At 30.2% G+C, this 19,286-nt stretch overlaps 1 protein-coding gene across 1 annotated transcript in view; it reads left to right on the top strand.

Moving 5' to 3' along the window:
• Window positions 1-19,286, top strand: part of LOC140436843 (chitinase-3-like protein 1) — a 76,627-nt gene that overhangs the window by 16,363 nt on the left and 40,978 nt on the right. The window contains exons 2-4 of the mRNA XM_072525979.1: window positions 2,292-2,489; window positions 11,297-11,532; window positions 11,909-12,036. Of these exons, the coding sequence (XP_072382080.1) occupies window positions 2,292-2,489; window positions 11,297-11,532; window positions 11,909-12,036 (562 nt within the window). The remainder of the gene's footprint in view (window positions 1-2,291; window positions 2,490-11,296; window positions 11,533-11,908; window positions 12,037-19,286) is intronic.

Genomic DNA, 19,286 nt, shown 5'->3' on the forward strand with positions numbered 1-19,286 from the left:
AAACGACAATTTTTTTTGAGTAGTATGAACCTGTATAACAAAAACCTATATTATGTTTCCTGCAGTCTATTTTTTGCACTTAATTAGTTATTAACAAATTAAGGTGAAACAACGGTAAATTTTCGCTTTTTTCATTCAACAGAAAAAAGTGAAGCATTTGAAACAAATTTGAGAGTAAGAAAATTATAGGGCATATAAAATTGTTCAATATGGCATTATTTAAATGTTCATATCCTTATTTGTGTTGCTTAGAAAGTTGCAAAATGAGTTGTAAATTTCGGTTTTTATAACTTTTTTTAAAAATAAACTTATAAACTTTATATTAAACACAATGTTGCGTCTTATGGTGCTTAAAATACGTCAAAATTTTAAGTAAATCGACCAAATAAATTAAAAGTTATTTAACTTGTTTATCCCAAATTAAATTTGTTTGCAACAACATATGTCAAAAAATTATGTAGTTATAGTAAATATACGGGTAGCTTCTGAAAGAACAGGATTTATTTAATTTATATTATTTAAAAAAAAAAAATGAGAAAAAATAATTTTAAATATTGCAAAATAATTTTGCAAAAACATGTCGATTTTTTGCTTACAAACAATTAAAATAACATTTCAAATACTGTCTACGAGAAAATTATTTTCTCATATTTAGAAAGCCTGATTTTTTTACAAATTAAAAACAAAAATATATTGACCTAGGATACTTTGGGACGAAGTAAGTTCAGTTTTTTAAATTGATAGCAGCTTTGTTTATAACAATTTAGAGATCTTATCAGGGTAATATGAAAGAACATTCTTTAAAGTTTTATTTTGGAAATTCGAAAAACATTGTATTTTAATAGAATCGTTTACAAAGCTTCAAAAACGTGCACCTCAAAATCTACCAGCTGTGAAACTCATGAAAGCGTAGGAGAGGGAAGGAGCTGTTAACTGTATCTCTGGTTCTTGTTCATGGATTTCGACGTTTTTTTTTTAATTTTTATGTAATTTTTGAGTACATGACGAATATGTATTATTTAAATAATTAAATTGTTAAATCAACTATCTAATTTATTTAAACTATTTTTTTTTAGTTTTTAATTTTTCTTTAGTAATATTTGAGCTACTTTATATTGTAGAACAAAAATATTTATAATTAATGTTTATTTCTTTAATAAACTTTATTAATACTTAGTTTATTTATAATAGATTTTATAAAAAAAAAAACAAATCAACCTTTTTAATTCTTTCTACGTGTCGCTTTAAAAATAAAAAATCTCAAATAAAAATTTATTTATTAAAAATATTTATAACCAAACTAAGCATCTTTGGGATTTGTTAACGCGATTCTTAGGTGTCTCTATTCGAGATACATCGGATTAGAAAAAGACAATGGCTCTATTGAAAGCCAAGAAAATAAATTTTTTCCTATATCGATTTTAACTTTAAAATTCAATTTTCTTTAACCTAGTTTTTTTGACATTTTTCACGCGCAATACCGATCGTTTTTATTATTATAATATCTGTTAAAAACATTTTTAAAATATGAAATTTTTTATCAAGAAAGAGTTTCGAAAGAAAAAGGTACTGGATCAAAGATTATCATCCTATTGTTTATACCATTGTCCTCAACTTAACTACGAAACACTGATCAGTTCTTTATAGAGAAACGTTTAGTTTTTTTAGAGAAAACAGAACTGTCAGTTTTTTAAAAGTAATAACTTTTTTTCTTTTAAAAAAATTGTCTTAACGAGTTTCTTGCAACGCCGTTTTCTAAAGTTAATTAAAGTAATAGATACCGAGATGTTCTATTTGTTTATAAGCCAAAAAATTGTTTATAATTTTAAAACATTCCTGATATTGCTCAAGTAATCCGATTTCAATTCCATAAAGTACGTTAGATAGGTAGAGTGCTTTTTTATAAGTAAAAATATTGGCAAATGTCTATAATCTATGTCTATATGATCTCAAAATTTTTAAAAATTTCCATTTTTTTAAATTTATTAAATCGATTTTAATGAATTTTTAATGAATTTGGTGAGCTGTTTTAATATGTTATTAGAACTTTTTAGGCAAATTACGAAGGGCCTAAATTCAAGCTAAGTGGTTAAGAAACATTGAATAAGAAAATGCTTGTTTCTCCCTCTTTTTTGTTAAATATAATATGATATATGTGTAATATTTAGTGTTTCACTTATATTTAATATTTTTTTTATTATACAAAACTACTAACAATAGTTTTAACTAACTAACTAACAGTAACTTTTTGTAATTATAAGAAAAATAATCATTTTAATTAATTATTTTAGCAAATGGATACAACGTAATATGTTACTTCTCCAGTTGGGCAATTTATAGAAACTTCTCTGGAAAATTTGACGTTTCTGACATCGATCCTCACCTTTGTACTCATGTCAACTTTGCCTTTGTAGAATTGTATGAAGATGGTTCATTATATATTGTAGATCCTTGGGAATCCAATGATGTAAATAATGGTGGATATTATGGTAAGTTCGCTATGTTTTAAAATTTAATTAATATATTATTAAGCTATTAATAAACTGTTTCCATAAAATATTAAACGACTACAACAATATTCCAAATGGGATATAATAATTATGGATAATTGGAAACAGATAAAATTTCCTGTCTTATATTAATAGCCTGTTTTATCAGTCATTAGAAGTTACACAAAAACCTCTTTATCCATGCACAAGACTCGCTCCTAATTAGTATTCTAGTTTTGTTTGTTTGATTATATATTACTCTATGACATCTCAGAAATTTTGATTATTTTTTGACCTACTTTTATTGGCCTGTCAATTTAGCGATTTCATCAATGAATTCCAGTTACCACAAGGGTTCATTTTAGAGAGTTCTAATGTTGTTTTATTGTCCACTAACTTACCTTTGTCAAATGTCCTGTTATACTTAAATAACCATTGAAGCTCTATCCAACTTAACTCTCCTGTTTTTTGAAATGTGTTTGCAGAATCACTACAATTAGTTTTGCTACTAATTTTGGTTTTTGATGATAAATATTCTTTACAAACGTTTGAAACATCCATAGGTTCCTCCATTTCACCTAGACGTGTGATTTAATACTCTATTATCAATAGGATATCCCAAGCCATCCATTTAAATACAAAAGGAACCTCACACAGGCAATTAGTTTCAGGTTGCACATATTAACACATTCGGTAAATAGAAGGAAATCCCTTTTTTGCAGAGAGGTATTCTGGTTAAAAAATCCTATCCTCTTTTCTTTTAAAATAAAAAGCTTTTCTTCAAAAGTTATAGCTCTGTAATGAATGATTTACCCAATGTTGAACATTAAGGTCAATTTCTAATAATACTGTTAATATTACAGCTTTATAAACTACAATACCTGGGACTCCTTTGACTACGTCAATATCCCATTATTCTTCACTACTATATTTTCCCCAAGTTACATAAACTTTTAAATTGTTAGCGATATACCCGATAAAGTAGCAATTAAAAATGCTAAGACCGTCAGGAACTTGTTTTTCAAAACCAAGACTCACTTGTCTCCTCGTGAACAAACTAATATTGTGTACCACATTTCTTGTGCTGAAAATATCTCGTGTTATACATATAGGGCAAACTGGACAATTACTCAAGGGTAGATTAACCTCACACCGCAGTAATATTAATTTATCTAAACATGCATATGTATAACATGTGTAGCACAACATGCTATTTCATCAAAACATAAGGTCAACTTCGAAGATAGTTTTTGGAAATTTGCTATATACTTAAGCATCCAACTGCTCGCAATAGCAAAACTGTTTAGTTACTTGAGTCTTTATCGCCCTTTGATTTTACAGAACTAAACTTTACTTTTGCTACAACCTACAGATTTAATAATCATGCTGATTAATTTTGAAACTATATATTTTTTTAATAATTTAAAATAAATTATTAAATAAATGAATGAATATATAATAAATAAATAAATTAATACTAAATAATGAATATATACATATATAACATTATATATATTATATACATATATACATACATTTTAAGTATTACATTACATAGATAGTCCTTGATTTGATTAGTGTAGTGAACCTTTAATCACTATATTATATTCGTTTAAATCGTTAGTGTTTCATGCTGGCACAAATTGTGTCCTTACTGATTATTGTTACGTTGAGATCAACATTAATGATGATAGAGGTAAATGAAGCCTTGCGTATTTCATTGATGATGTAATATCTTGCCAATAGTAGCGACAATCCCGTATGTTAATTCTTTTAAATCGTCGCTCTATCGGTGTGAGCTTAACTAAATTTTATTCTTGGTTCAAGTATATTTGGACGTTGCTATGTACGCAAGTTGATATAAAAAACTTGTTGCAAGCCTATTTCACGTTAGACGATTGAAGTATTCACTTGGTATCTCGCTGGAAATATTAAATAAATTGTTTTTTTTACTCTGATAATAATAAAGTGATCTAATGATGCTACCTAAAGTTAAATATACAACTTCTTAGCTATTAATATAAAATCTATCATCAGTATCAGTGCTTTTGGAATTTTGTTTGTGCTCCATGTTAGAAAATTATTCTGTTTTTTGTACTCATTTTTTATAATACTCCTTTTTACATAGATTTTTATCTATAAAAATTTGCTTTACTAGGGTTTCTATTCTTATTAATTTGTTAATTTAATTTGTGCAAAAGATATTTTTTTATTATCTGAAATAGATATTTCAGTGATTGATTTTCAAATTGTTTCATTGCCGTTAGGATCATGACATGATATTGAATATGAGTTTTTTGGCCAATTGGGGTTAATTATATTGACTGGGAAGGTATAATAGAAGATATTTTAGCACTGTGATGCCTTACGGTCATTTGGAAGAGTAAATCTTTGTAAATTTCTCCTGTTAAATTCATTAATTGTAAATTTCTTTGTGGAGGTATATAAACTTGAAGACGAATACATTTATTAAGAACTTCTTTGTAATAGATGCATGATAAATACACGAACATGCTATTGTTGAATATTTTTGATATATTTTTTTTCGGAGTAGCAACAAGTGCTAGGAATACTCATGTCTAGTGTATAGTATCGCTATGTATATTGCTTGAAAATAACGCCAAATTTCTTATTTTGACCTCTTTTATATTTTGTTGTTGATAATAATAATAAATTATTAAATAAATGAATGAATATATAATAAATAAATAAATTAATATTAAATAATGAATATATACTAATGTGATATTAAAAGTCAAAGGTGCGCCAAGCAATTAATTAGCTAATTAATTAATTAATTAAACTTATTTAAATTATGCAATTATTATTTTATCACACTATTTAATTCTCTTATCTCAGGGTTATATTCGTGCTTCAATATCTATGCTTTACATATGGTAGGTAAGGTGTATTGGAATACCGGAATAATAAACATATATGATACAAAATTATATATTGAAATAAAATTCACACTCAAATATCTTAAACAAAAAATATCTCATACAATGATTATCAAAATTTTGTTCTACGTACGTGAACCTTCAAAAATTATTGTTATATACTATATAAATTAAAATTTCAAATCAAAATTGTTGTTCTATATCTCCTGTTAAATATTTCTATCTTTTCTGAAGCAATTAAAAAAAAACTTTGTTGATAAAGGAAAAACTGACGAATGGTAAAAAAAAACTATCTCTCTGATGATGAGTTGTCCAAATCCTTGTTCCTTGTAGCCTACACTATCTATTCTTAGCAGTTCCCTAGGTAATCAGCAATCTTACAACAAATTATTGCGAGACTCTCGTCTTCAATGATCTCCTTCAGATGCACGTATCGTTCAAAAGATCTCTTCTCCTCTCGATAAACTGAATCTCTCGTTCCGGCCTGAACAGTGACTCTTGGAATATATAAGTAGAAAAGTATGACTTACAATATTTTACTGGATCAGCTTCCGTCAGGATACACTTTTTCCACGAAAACTCACAAACATTCACTTCTAATGCTTACTATCACTTGGGAACCGCCAAAGAACAACGACTGTTCACCTTGCACCCTTGGAAAACAACTCATTATGTTTTCTCCCTTAAAAAACTAGCTAAACTCTCATCCGTACATAGCTATCCCACCTTTTTTTATCTCCTCCAATCACAGTTCGTCATACGTATCCCCATAAACCATTTAGATAACAAACAAACAATTTTACCTACAATTATAAATTTCCTAAATACTATTAACATGCTAATTGGTTCTACAAATTCTTAAAAACTAACGGAGAATTATACATTTTAAATATTTCGATTCTATTGTCTTATTCACCGTATCCGCGTACAAGTCTATTTGGAAAATCCACTCTCCCATTGTTCCATTTCACTTAAGCTCCCTCACGTCACTCGTATATATTTTACAAAGAAAATAATTTATGCATATCTTAAATTTTGTTTACTACCGGTAATCCAAAGATAATGGACTTTCATTTCTTTGAAATATCTTTTATAGTTTATGAGTTGAAATATTTTGAATTATTTTATTTTATAATTTGAAATATATTAAGAGCAAACCAATATTATTTTTAATTTTACATAGCATAACAATACATATATACATTTTAAGTAATACATAGATAGTCCTTAATTTGATTAGTGTAGTGAACCTCAGATTAATCACTACATTATATTCGTTTAAATCGTTAGTGTTTCATGCTGGCACAAATTGTGTCCTTACTGATTATTGTTACGTTGAGATCAACATTAATGATGATAGAGATAAATGAAGCCTTGCGTATTTCATTGATGCTGTAAACTCTTACCAATAGTAGCAACAACCCTGTATGTTAATTCTTTTAAACCACCGCTCTATCGGTGTGAGCTTAACCAAATTTTATTCTTGATTCAAGTATATTTGGACGTTGCTATGTACGCAAGTTGAAATAAAAAACTTGTTGCAAGCCTATTTCACGTTAGATGATTGAAGTATTCACTTTATTCACTTGGTATCTCGCTAGAAATATTAAATAAATTGTTTTTTTTACTCTGATAATAATAACGGGATCTAATGATGCTACCTAAAGTTAAATATATAGAACATCAGTATCAGTACTTTTGGTAATTTTGGTAATCAGTATCAGTAAAAATTATTCTGTTTTTTGTACTCATTTTTTATAATACTGTTCTTTACATAGATTTTTACCAATAAAAATCTGCTTTACTGTATTAGTGTAGGTTGTGACACTGGCATTGGGGTTAAGGTTTCTGTTGTTATACATTTGTTAATTTAATTTCTGCAAAAGATATTTTTTTATTATTTGAAATAGATATTTCAGTGATTGATTTTCAAATTATTTCATTGCCGTTAGGATCATGACATGATATTGATTATGAGTTTTTTGGTCAATTGGGGTTAATTATATTGACTAGGAAGGTATAATAAAAGATATTTTAGCATTGTGATGCCTTACGATCAGACGGTTTTATTTTATACAAGTTTATCTCTAGTAAGGAAAGTTTGGAAGAGCAAATCTTTGTAAATTTCCCTCCTGTTATATTCATTAATGGTAAAATTCTTTGTAGAGGTATATAAACTTAAAGACCAATACATTTATTAAAAACTTCTTTGTGATAGTTGCATGATAAATACACGCACAAGCTATTGTTGAAATTTTTTACATTTTTTTTTACGGAGTAGCGGCTAGGGCTAGTAATACTCATGTCTAGTGTATAGTATTACTATGTATATTGCTTGAAAATAACGCCAAATTGCTTATTTTGGCCGCTTTTATATTTCGTTGTTGATAAAGTTACCAAGTACTTTTCTGTATATTAAAAAAAAACTGTAAAAAAACAGTTATTTTTGTGATTTTTATAAGTAAAATGGCTGTTTGGCATTTCAAAGTTATCAAAATAATTTGTTTAATTTACGCACGTGTAAAATACTTTATATTTGGGGGAGCCATCAACTCAGTGTTCGCTAAGTATTGATTTAGCTAGTACCCCTTTTAGTTTACACGAGTCCTTATTGTGCATTAATTTCATTAATGTAATTTAATGTCAATATTAATAGTCCAGTCGTCAGAGAGTTGACCCCTAAAAATCATACTAACAAGCTGAATTTTTTAGAAAATATTAATTTTGGGACTCTAAAAAGATGCAAAAAAGTTTACCACTTTTACCCCCGAGCTTCTCCCTAAAACTTCCCTCGTAAGGAAGTAAAAATTAAAAAAAAAAACGATTTACAAAGAATCTATAGTCCATAGAAAAAAATGTTCACAATAAAAAATGTAGCTGAGACAATTTTAAATAAAAATGTTTATACGCACTTTTTGTGTAGAATGAATCGTTCTCTCAGAAACAACGCTTGCAGCGACCGTCGATTTTGAATGTCAGTTATGCGCTCGAAATAAGTGTTCAATAAAATTTATATCAGCTCAACGGTAAAAATTCGATATCGTTTGATCCAGGTATCCTATCAACAAAACTGTAGATGCGTTTTAAAGGCAAAGAGTACAGCTTTAGTATACAGTTTTTGTAGTTTCCCGAGAATAAGCTCAGTTTTTATAAAGGTGTTAAATAAATAAACGTTGCTTGATTTTTGCCATTTTTACTATTCTCGTGAGATGAATGAAACTGACCACTTTCATTGACCATCGTAGTAAAATTTTCATTTTTAGAAATGAATCTTTAAAATCTATGACATGAAATTTTAATTTTGAGTTGTGATGAGAATGATGAGGAATTTGAAATGTAAATAAAACCGCATAATTTAATGTTTTACATTACAAACGATCACACGTCACGGGAAATACATCCAATAAGACGGTTTGGGTGTAGTTTATAGCAGACATTTTGTTATTTTGAAAAACCTACTAGTGTTATTGGAAAAAAAAAGTTTTAAATGTTTTAGATTGTTTGTTATATAAAAGTTTTATATAAATATATATAAAAGGCGATTTTTAACCACATTTCAAATGCAACACATTTGTTGCCAAAACTCAAAACTAAAATTTCATGCTATAGGTTTTAAAGTTTAAGCCCTAGTAATTGAAACTGCATAGTAACCAGTCAAGAAAAGGGATAGATTGTATTGATTTCATGAGAATCATAAAAAATGGCAAAAATCGTGCCACGTTTATTTATTTAATCATCATCATCATCATCCAGCCCCATTTTCACATCCAATGTTGGATATAGGCCTCCTCCAAACGTCTCCAGTTCTCTCTATCTCTAGCTGCTGCAATCCAGTTTGTTTCTATTCTCCTTAGGTCGTCGGTCCATCGGGTGGGTGGTCTGCCTCGACTTCGCTTGTCGGCTCTTGGTCTCCACTCCAATAATATCTTCGTCCATCTTCCGTCTTCCATTCTAGAAACATGTCCAGCCCACCTCCACTTTTGTTTATTGATTCGCAGTATAATATCGTCTACGCCAGTTCGTCGGCGTATCTCCTCATTTCTCACGCGATCTTTCAAGGTCAGGCCCAGCATTGATCTCTCCATTCGCCTTTGTGTTACCCTCAGTTTTTCGGCAGTAGCTTTCGTTAAAGTTAGGGTCTCTGCTCCGTAGGTCAAGACTGGTAAGATGCATTGGTTAAATGCCTTCCTTTTCAGGTGAATCGGGGTATTTGTTTTAAAAATGTCTCTCATCCTTCCATATTCCGTTGTCTCTGGTTATTCTAATTTCATGACCCAAGTATGTGTATTTATCGATTAATTCTACCTTGTTGTTATTGATCTGTATCTCTTTGCTGGGAACCATATTGGTCATCATTTTGGTTTTCTCGAAATTTATCTCCAGCCCAGTTTCTTGTAGTATGTCATTCAGTTCTTGGAGCATGTCTTTGATCTCTCCCAGATTATCTGACAGAAGCACGATATCGTCCGCAAAACGTAGATGGTTTAATCTTTCTCCATAAATGGATATTCCTTTCTGTTGCCATGTTAGTTTTTTAAATGCATACTCAAGAACGGTAATGAACAGCTTTGGTGACATGGTATCACCTTGCCTGACTCCCCTTTTTTATTTAATTTATTTTTTTATTTAATTTATATTTTTATTTTTATTTATTTATTTTTTATTTAATTTATTTTTATTTATTTAATACCTTTATGAAATCTGAGTTTTTTGCGGCAAAATACAAAAATTGCATGTGAAAGCTGAACTCATTATATTTAAAACGCGTCTTGATATTTGTCGATAGGACACATGAATCAAAAAATATCGAATTTTTACCGTCGAGTTGATAGAAATTTTATTGAATATTGATATTGCGCGCCTAACTGACATTCAAAATTAACGGTTGCTTCAAGCGTTGTTTGTAAGAGAATTCATTCTACACAAAATGTGGTAATAAATATTACTGTTTAAAATTATCTTAGCTACATTTTTGAGTTAAAATTTTTTTTCTACGGCGTACAAATTCTTGGTAAATCGATTTTTTTTTTTGAGTTTGTACCCTGCTACGAGGAGGATTTTTGGGAGAAGCCCGGGAGTAAAAGTAATCAACTTTTTTGCATCTTTTTTGGGGTTCTAAAATTAATATTCTCGGCAAAATTTAGCTTTTTGTTTGATTTTTAGAGGGTCACTGGTATTTTCGTCTCTGAGGACTGGAGTATAACAAAATATGTCAATGCAGTACAGAAATTTTTAATGGTAATATCCCACTTATCAGAAATTTTCCTCTTATAAACACATGCACCGTGAAAAATGTAGGGCATATCCAAAATTGTTAATATTTAATGCAAATTTAAAGTGAGTTTCATATTGGCTCAAATGACTTCATTCGTACTACATAAATGGGGTGAAAATTTTCCGAAAATCATCGCTGCTACTGGTACCAATATTTTTGTACGGCATTAGATCGCAGGTCATTATTTTTGTATTACCTACGTAAGTTATAAATGCCGTAGATTGCCGTTAAAATGTTAACCAAATTACCCCCCTCAGCTTGAGTATTAAGTTGACCTTACCTGTGTAGCCACCTGTACCGATAAAAGTTAACGGCATAATTTCTAAAGATGTTACTACATATTGTAGTTTATATATTATTCAAGCTGGGTGAAATGACCCCTTAAAAATGTCTCATGGACCTGCAGTCTACTAGATCTGATCTGAGTAAATAAACCATCCCAATATCGACTCAATAAAAACCTATTTACAGACTTGTTTAATCTAACGGTAAACTCAACTAAATGCTGCTTTGATCTATCCCTTCATGTTGATAACTCTCATCACATTTACTTAGTACTTTTTGTTAATTTACTTAAAAATTTATATATTATGTAGTCCAATGATATATATTTAATACTCCCTAATTTTTAGAGGGTTTTAAACAATTAAAAAATATGAAGAATACAAATCCTGGATTAAAAGTATTACTCAGCTTAGGAGGATGGAACGAAGGTTCCAAAAATTTCTCGATAGTGGCAGCTGATCCATCAAAACGACAAAGGTTAGCTAGAGAATGCCTAGCTTTAATTGAAGAATACGGTTACGATGGAATAGACATCGACTGGGAATATCCTACCTTGAGGGATGGATCACATCCGGAAGACAAGGTAAGGAACACATCTGTTATTTTCATTATTTTCATTTACTAATACTCATACCTTTTAATATAATACTTATTTTATACAATATAAAGATAATATTAGTCATACAATAATAAACACTTTCTTTAAAAAAAATTAACGATTCATACCTAGAAATAAAGAAAATATTTTTAAACGTACCTGCATTGTATTATTTAAAACAGATATAGATTTTTTCTAAAAGAATTTGGTAAATGACATACTCTTTTAACTATAAAAGATAACAACAAATAATTCGACGGTACCTAATGGATATATGAGATAAATTCAATTATTTTTTTATTTATTTTTATCGAAGTCAAAAATGTACAACTTCATCATCATTTTTTTACTTTTTTTATAGGATAACTTTGTAGAAATGTTAAAAGACTTCCAAGATATCATGAAACCCAAAGGTTTATTACTAACTGCTGCTGTAGCTGGAGCTGTAGATAAAATTGAATCTGCTTATCATGTCGAAGAAGTAGCAAAGTAAGTTTTTTATAATGTATCTAGAGTAGCTTTAGGTTTTTGTTATATTTTATATGAACCTAGTTACCCTAAGTAGAATAATAATTAGCGAGTATTAGTTACTATTTTTAATGGGTCTTAACCACTATTTCAGTTTAAATTACTTTGATTTTGACGTATAGATTTCCATTTCGGAAATCGTTCGCAAAATAGAAAAGTAATAATTTATATTTTGAGAACGATTGTTAAAGTGAATATATTTTTTTATTTAAGTTTTTTTTTATATACGTTTTAGTTTTGATTAAATTTTTAAACTGAAAACTTCTCATTATAATTATCATAATCCAGTATGCTGTCATATAAAAATTACCTTCATAAAAGGTACCTACCATATATAGTATAAATAATAAATTTGACAGACCAAGACTGAATGGGAAAACAATTTTACTTTTAAATAAATACATTTTGGTTTGCCAGAAATAAAAACGGAAAAAACAGTTTAAAAGGAATTGGTTTGTAGAACTGAAAAAAAGCACGAAATATGTGCAGTATCCTATCACAAGAATGGATAGGTTAGTATTTTACATTTAGTATGTACTGTTATAGATATTGTGATATCGTTACTTCATGAGCTGATATTTCCGATAGTCCTCTCCTTTTCTCTATCTTCTGTCATTCTTGCATATTCTGATAGCGCAACACCTATGTTTGCGTTAATGGTACATGTATTTTGTAGGGAATCTTCATCTGTCACTTTTACCTTCAACGTTTTTCTGTGTGGTAAGCTTTCCTAGACCATTTTTAAGGAAAACGTGCTTTTAAACACAATGCTGTGTATATGGTTAAATTTTTATATTATGCTTAAGGATAATTTGCTTTTAAATAAGATTTGGGTTAATAGAATAATATTTCTTTTATCTATCTATCTGTACAGCCCTTGCTGTCCAATTTTGGACATAGGCCTCCTCTTCCTTCTTCCACGTCTCTCTATTGTAGGCAGTTTGTATCCACTTCGGGCCTGCGTGTTTCTTCAAGTCATCTGATCATCTCATTTGTGGCCTTCCTCTTTTTCGTTTGTAACTATATGGTCTCCAGTGTATAATCATCTTATTCCATCTGTCGTCTTTCTATCTTATTGTATGTCCAGCGAACTTTCACTTAAGTTTTGCTATCTGCGTTAATACATAGCTCACTTTTGTTTTGTTACGGATCCAAGTAATTATTTTCTTATCTGATAGCCTGATGTTCAGCATTTATCTTTCCATGGCTGTTTGGGTCTTTGCTATTTTTTCCATGTTTTCCTTTGTAAACGTCCAAGTTTGAGAACCGTAGGTGAGAACAGGGAGTATACATTGGTTGAAGACTCTTGTTTTTAAATATTGGGAGTATTTTCTATTTTTTAGTACATAGGAAAAATTTATCGAAGGATACCCAAGCAACTCGTATCCTTCTCTTTATTTTTCCAGCCGATTTTCTTTATTTAATTTAACTAGTTGTCCCAAATATACATATTCTTTTACTTGTTCTATAATTGTTTGGGCAATTGTAATTATTAATTCTTCTGGTTGGTTATTCATAATTTTCGTTTTATTATAATTCATTTGTAGACCTATTTTTGTTGATTAGCTAGTTAATTGATCCATCATATTTTGAATTTCTTCCTTTTTATCTGTTATTAATACAATGTCGTCTGCATATCTCAAGTAATTCAAGAATTGGCCAGTTATGTTAATACCCCGTTTTTCCCATTGAAATTTCCTCATAACGTCTTCCAAAGCTTGATTAAATAGTTTGGGTGATATAGTGTCACCCTGTCTGACTCCTTACCGTGTCGGGCTCCGTTTGTTCAACCATTTTGATGGATGTTGTTGCTTAATCATATATATTGGAAATTAAGTCCGTAGATCTATAGTCTATTCTCCCATTTTGTAAAGACTTCTTTACTGCACAATGTTTCTCCTTATCGAATGCTTTTTCAAAGTCTACAAATGCCATATACATTGGGATTTGATATTCGTTAGCCTTTTCAATTAATATTTTTACCGTAAGCAGATGGTCGCTTGTGCTAAATCCTTTTCTAAAACCAGCTTGCTCTCTTGACTGGTAATTATCTAACTTAATTGTTACTCTGTTTGTTAGTAGTTTAGTTAACAGTTTGTACATTACATTCAAGGTATCATTCTTAATAGCAAAAAGTGGCAAGCCGCACACAATTGGAGAAGAACTTATCCTCCCAGCTGTCAACGAGATAGTTGATACTATGTTGGGACCCAGTCAGGCCAGCCAAGTAACAGATGCAGTTCCTCTCAGCAATAATACTGTCTCCAGAAGGATTGATGAAATGGGAGCGAATGTCGAAGATGTTCTCTGCAACAAATTGAAAAGCAGAGAGTTTACTGTGCTACTTGACGAGAGTACCCTGAGTGACAGCACAGCTTTGCTCCAATATGTCCGATTCATTGACGACAATGGAGAAATGGCCGAGGAAATGCTATTTGTTAGAAGTCTGATTACTGATACAAAAAGATCTTCCATATTTGAGGTCATTAAGAGATTTTTTAAGGAAAAAGAGATTCCCTTATTAAATATGATCGCCTGTGCTACTGACGATGCAGCAGCAATGATAGGACGCCATTGGGGATTTATTGCACATCTGAAACAAGCAGTACCTGAAATTTTGTGTGTTCACTGCATCATTCACAGAGAGCATTTGGCTGTCAAGAATTTGAGTGGGAGGCTGCAACTACAGGGGAAGAACATAAATATGGCCAAAGCGAAGGGAGTAGTCGGAGCATTCATTGACAAACTATCTATTTTTGAAGAAAATATGCAGAGAAGAGAGAGAAGAAAATATGCAAGATCTGCAGTCCCGATTCCCAAGATTTGACTAGTCTGAAAGTGCCAACTTGGTTTATCAATCCTTTCAGCGTGGAAGTTTCAACGGTATGTTCTTCTCTTTAAGAAAACTTGATTGATTTGAGACATGATGTTGAAATTGAAAGTTTGTTTCGGGAGTGTGGGTACGAAAGATTTTGGCCGCGGATAAAAGAAGTGTATCCAATCTTGTGGAATGCAATCAAATTATTATTATTGGCATTGCCCACAACATATCTAGTGGAGAAAGGTTTTAGTTCTGTGTGTATATTGAAAAACAGACAAAGAAATAGGCTCGACATAATAGAAAGAGGGGATTTGAGATTGTTATTAACCAACATTGAGCCAGACATAAAGAAATTATGTGAGGGACACCAGGCCCAAGGAAGCCATTAACAATTCTTTTACACACATATAACCATTTATCATTTTACGAAATGTAAAAATAAATAAATATGGATACTTACCTTTTGTATAGATTCATTATTTGTTTCAATTTAATTGGGTGGGGGGGGGGCGATTGTAGTATTCATAACTGGTGAAACCTGTCTAAGGGGGCGATCATATGGAACTAAAATATTTTCTGAATCCAGCCTGCTCGATAGGTTGATAGAAATCGAGCTTATGTGTTAGGCGGTTGGTTATGATTTTAGTTAGTAATTTATACAGATATGAGAGCAAGGATATTGGTCGGTAATTCTCAATGTTTGCTTTGTCTCCTTTCTCCGCAATAATATAGTTAAACGATGGTAAAGCGGCAGGCCCTCATAATATACAAGCAGAACTACTCAAACTAATGAAAAACGAATCATCAGCAAGAATAGCAAATATATTCAACAACATATACAACTCTGGATAAATACAAATAGAATGTCTGAAATCTAAGTTAATTGCACTTCCAAAAAAACCAGGAGCCAAAAAATGCGAGGATTGCCGTACTATAAGCCTCAAGAGTCATCTCCTAAAATTGTTCCTAAAGATAATTCATAATAGCATATACAAGCTGTGTGAAAGTCAAATTTCCCCCAACCAGTTCGAGTTTACAAATGCTGTTATTACTAGAGAAGCTTTGTTCTTAGTACAAGTCTTATTTCAGAGATGTAGAGACGTCAACTGCGACGTATCCGCAAGTTAGGTTGATTACGAGAAAGCGTTTAATCGAGTACAGCACGCCAAGATGACGAAAATACTAAAAGAAGCAGGAATTAATATCCAAGACCTGAAAATAATCAGAAATCTTACTGGAATCAGACAGCAAATCTCAGAGTTGAATATTGACACACTGACTATGTGAAAATCATGCGTGGAGTGATGCTGTATTTTGTCTCCTCTAATCTTTAATCTATACTCTGAAAGAATATTTATGGAAGCTTTGCACGAAACTGAAAAAGGTATTCTACTAAATGGTCACCGGCTTAACAACATCAGATATGCAGATGACACCAGAGTATTTGCAGACTACTTAGAAGACCTACAAGTTCTTATGAACAAAACCACGTATTACAGTCAACAATATGGACTCAATATAACCGTTAAGAAGACAAAACTTATGACAATTAGCAAGAAAAGGATAACAGAAGGTCAACTCTACGTCAATCAATCCCCTGTAAAAAGAGTAACGCACTACAACTACCTCGGCACCATAATAAATAAATAGTGGACCAACAACCAGGAGATTAGAGTACAACCTCTCTCTTGATACAAAAGTAAGAATGCTGCGATGCTACGTCTTCTCTGTTCTTTTTTATGGTGTTGAATCGTGGATCTTGAACGAAGATTTGAGATGTGGCTATATCGGAGAATACTTAGGATCCCGTGGACTGAACGAGTCACAAATGAGGAGGTCCTCAGAAGAATGAATAAGAACCGAGAGATACTGACCACCATCAAATCTCGAAAGTTACAATTCTTCGGACATATGCGAAATGAATCCAGATATGCTCTCCTTCAAGCCATCCTGCAAGAAAAAATATTTGGAAAACGAGGTCCAAAAAGAAGAAGAACATCTTGGTTAAAGAACCTCAGAATCTGGTTCAATACAACATTTGTGAATCCGCGCTGATGCAGATAAAATAAAGATTGCCATGGTGATCGCCAACATCCGTAACGGATAGGCACATCAAGAAGAAGAAGAAGAATAAAATACATTTATAAATCATATTTTTGTAGTTCGCCCATCCATTTAATACGCTCGATATTTTAAGAATACCGTCAGTTTAACGGGTTATAACTTTTTACTCCTTAAAATATGATTGTTAGAAAAAAAAGATGTTATCTTAATTCCTATTGGTCATAGATTTTGTTGTTTTTTGGAAAGTGAGTTTTTTCACCAGCTTTTTATTAAGCCTACTTACAAGCGTGTGACATTAAAAATATAACATAGTTATTATAATATGACATAGTTATAAATATTTATAATCTAAAAAGTCAGCCCTCTTTAAAACGGTTTTTTAATAATAAATTTAATAAAATGTTAGGGTTTTTTAATATACCCCAAATATAAAGATGAAGAGAATCGACTGTATCTAAGTACAGTTATTTAAATAATCATTCTCCATGATAAAAAAATTTAATATCTTATAAACTTTGATTTAATTTGATTGTAATCGGTAAAAATGAACTGTTCAAGCAAAAAAATATAGGTAATCTACAAAGGCTACAGCAACTGAATCTTTTTGGAAGTAAGCATCAAATAATGCATATTGTAATGAAACAGTTAGGAGACCTTTTTTAACTACTATTAGATAAGTACCAGTTGGTACATACCTTAATGTAGTATAGTGGTTAATCATATTTTTTAAGTAAACAATACGTAAAAACGGCTTTTTAGTAATATAAAACCCCTGACTCATTCCCTTACTCACCGGCGACATTGTACCATTTGTACTGCAAAAAAAAATAGCATTATTTTACCCTGTGAACATTTAATATATTTTAATACAAAAATTACAATAAAGGAACAGAAAACAGACATTTAAATGCAAAAAAACCAACTATGCCTATATTATTATGTATTATCAGAAATCTCACAAAGGAAATAACTAAAAACACATTGCCTGCTTGCAAGTCATTTTGTCAACATTTTTTCATAAAATTACTTAAAGGCTCGACATAAAACTAGTTAATATATGAAAGTAAATGTGTAAGAATGTGAATATAGACGAAAAAAGTTTTAAAACTTGTTAAATGCTTTAATATAAAAACTTGTCTGTTCTATTCAATCGATGAAATAGAATGGAAATTTAAAATAGATATTTATTTTATACATTTAAATTGCTAAATAATTACCAATTCGCCTGAAGAATTACTATTGAAACTGGAACACAGCTACAGTCCATGGAACTTCATAGACAGGGAAAGCCTATGTTTAGCTTTAGGATAAATCATTATCTTCTTCGATAAATATCATACACCCGTAATATATATTAAACTATTACATTTCTAAGCAATAAAATAAATAATTAATCATTATTTTATATTAAAAAAGTGACTAGGTACAAAAAAATATACGTTTTTAAGAATTTTCTAATTTCAGAAATATCTTTAAAGTGATTAAACTGTTAATATTAGAGAGGTGTTCTTACAAGTATAACTAATAATCTAAATACAAAAACGGAAAAACATTACCGGCACAAAAAGTTGTTAACACTATCGAATTGACCGTACACCGACAATGGTCAAAAATACACTGAACAATCAGAATCAGTGATACCTACAAGGTGGTGATTTCATTTTGTAAAAAGTCTTTTACTCATATTTTATATAAGCAATGTCTTATTTGATTTTAGAGTAGAACTGACGTGAATATTTTAATAAATTGGTCGTCAATTTTCTTGCTATAGGGATATTTTTATTGCATTTTATTAATATGATTATTGTTTGTCTCTTTTTAAGTATTGATATATAAACAACATTACTAACTGTTTATTTTTAACTGTTCTTCTCATCGTTTTTTTTTATACATATACCTACGCAATAATGCGTTTTGTCTAAATCTAGTTTTCTTTTATTTATCATCATTGTCTAAGTAAATTCTAATGTATTATTATTGTTGATCTCTATTTTTAACATTTAATGATCGCGGTAGGTAGTAAATTGATTAATCACTGTCTTTTATGACAAACCTTTTTTTGGACACGACTTTTGCATTTTATTATTATAAGCAGATATTGAGACTTTTAAAAATTTAAATTTATGAATTTCAGTCTTTGAAATAGTAAAATCAAAAATTAAAAAAAAGAGCTTTAAGGGTAGTAGGGTATTATATTTTTTTAAATTTATGTAAAAATGCCAATTTTGAATGAAAAAATTAATTTCCTATAAGTTGATGCGGTGAGATATTTTAAATGTTTATAAGCCTAAATCATAGTTCTTTTTAATCCTAAAAAGTATAGGAA

Source organism: Diabrotica undecimpunctata, chromosome 3 (genome assembly GCF_040954645.1).
Source record: "Diabrotica undecimpunctata isolate CICGRU chromosome 3, icDiaUnde3, whole genome shotgun sequence".
Classification (NCBI taxonomy): Eukaryota; Metazoa; Arthropoda; class Insecta; order Coleoptera; family Chrysomelidae; genus Diabrotica; species Diabrotica undecimpunctata.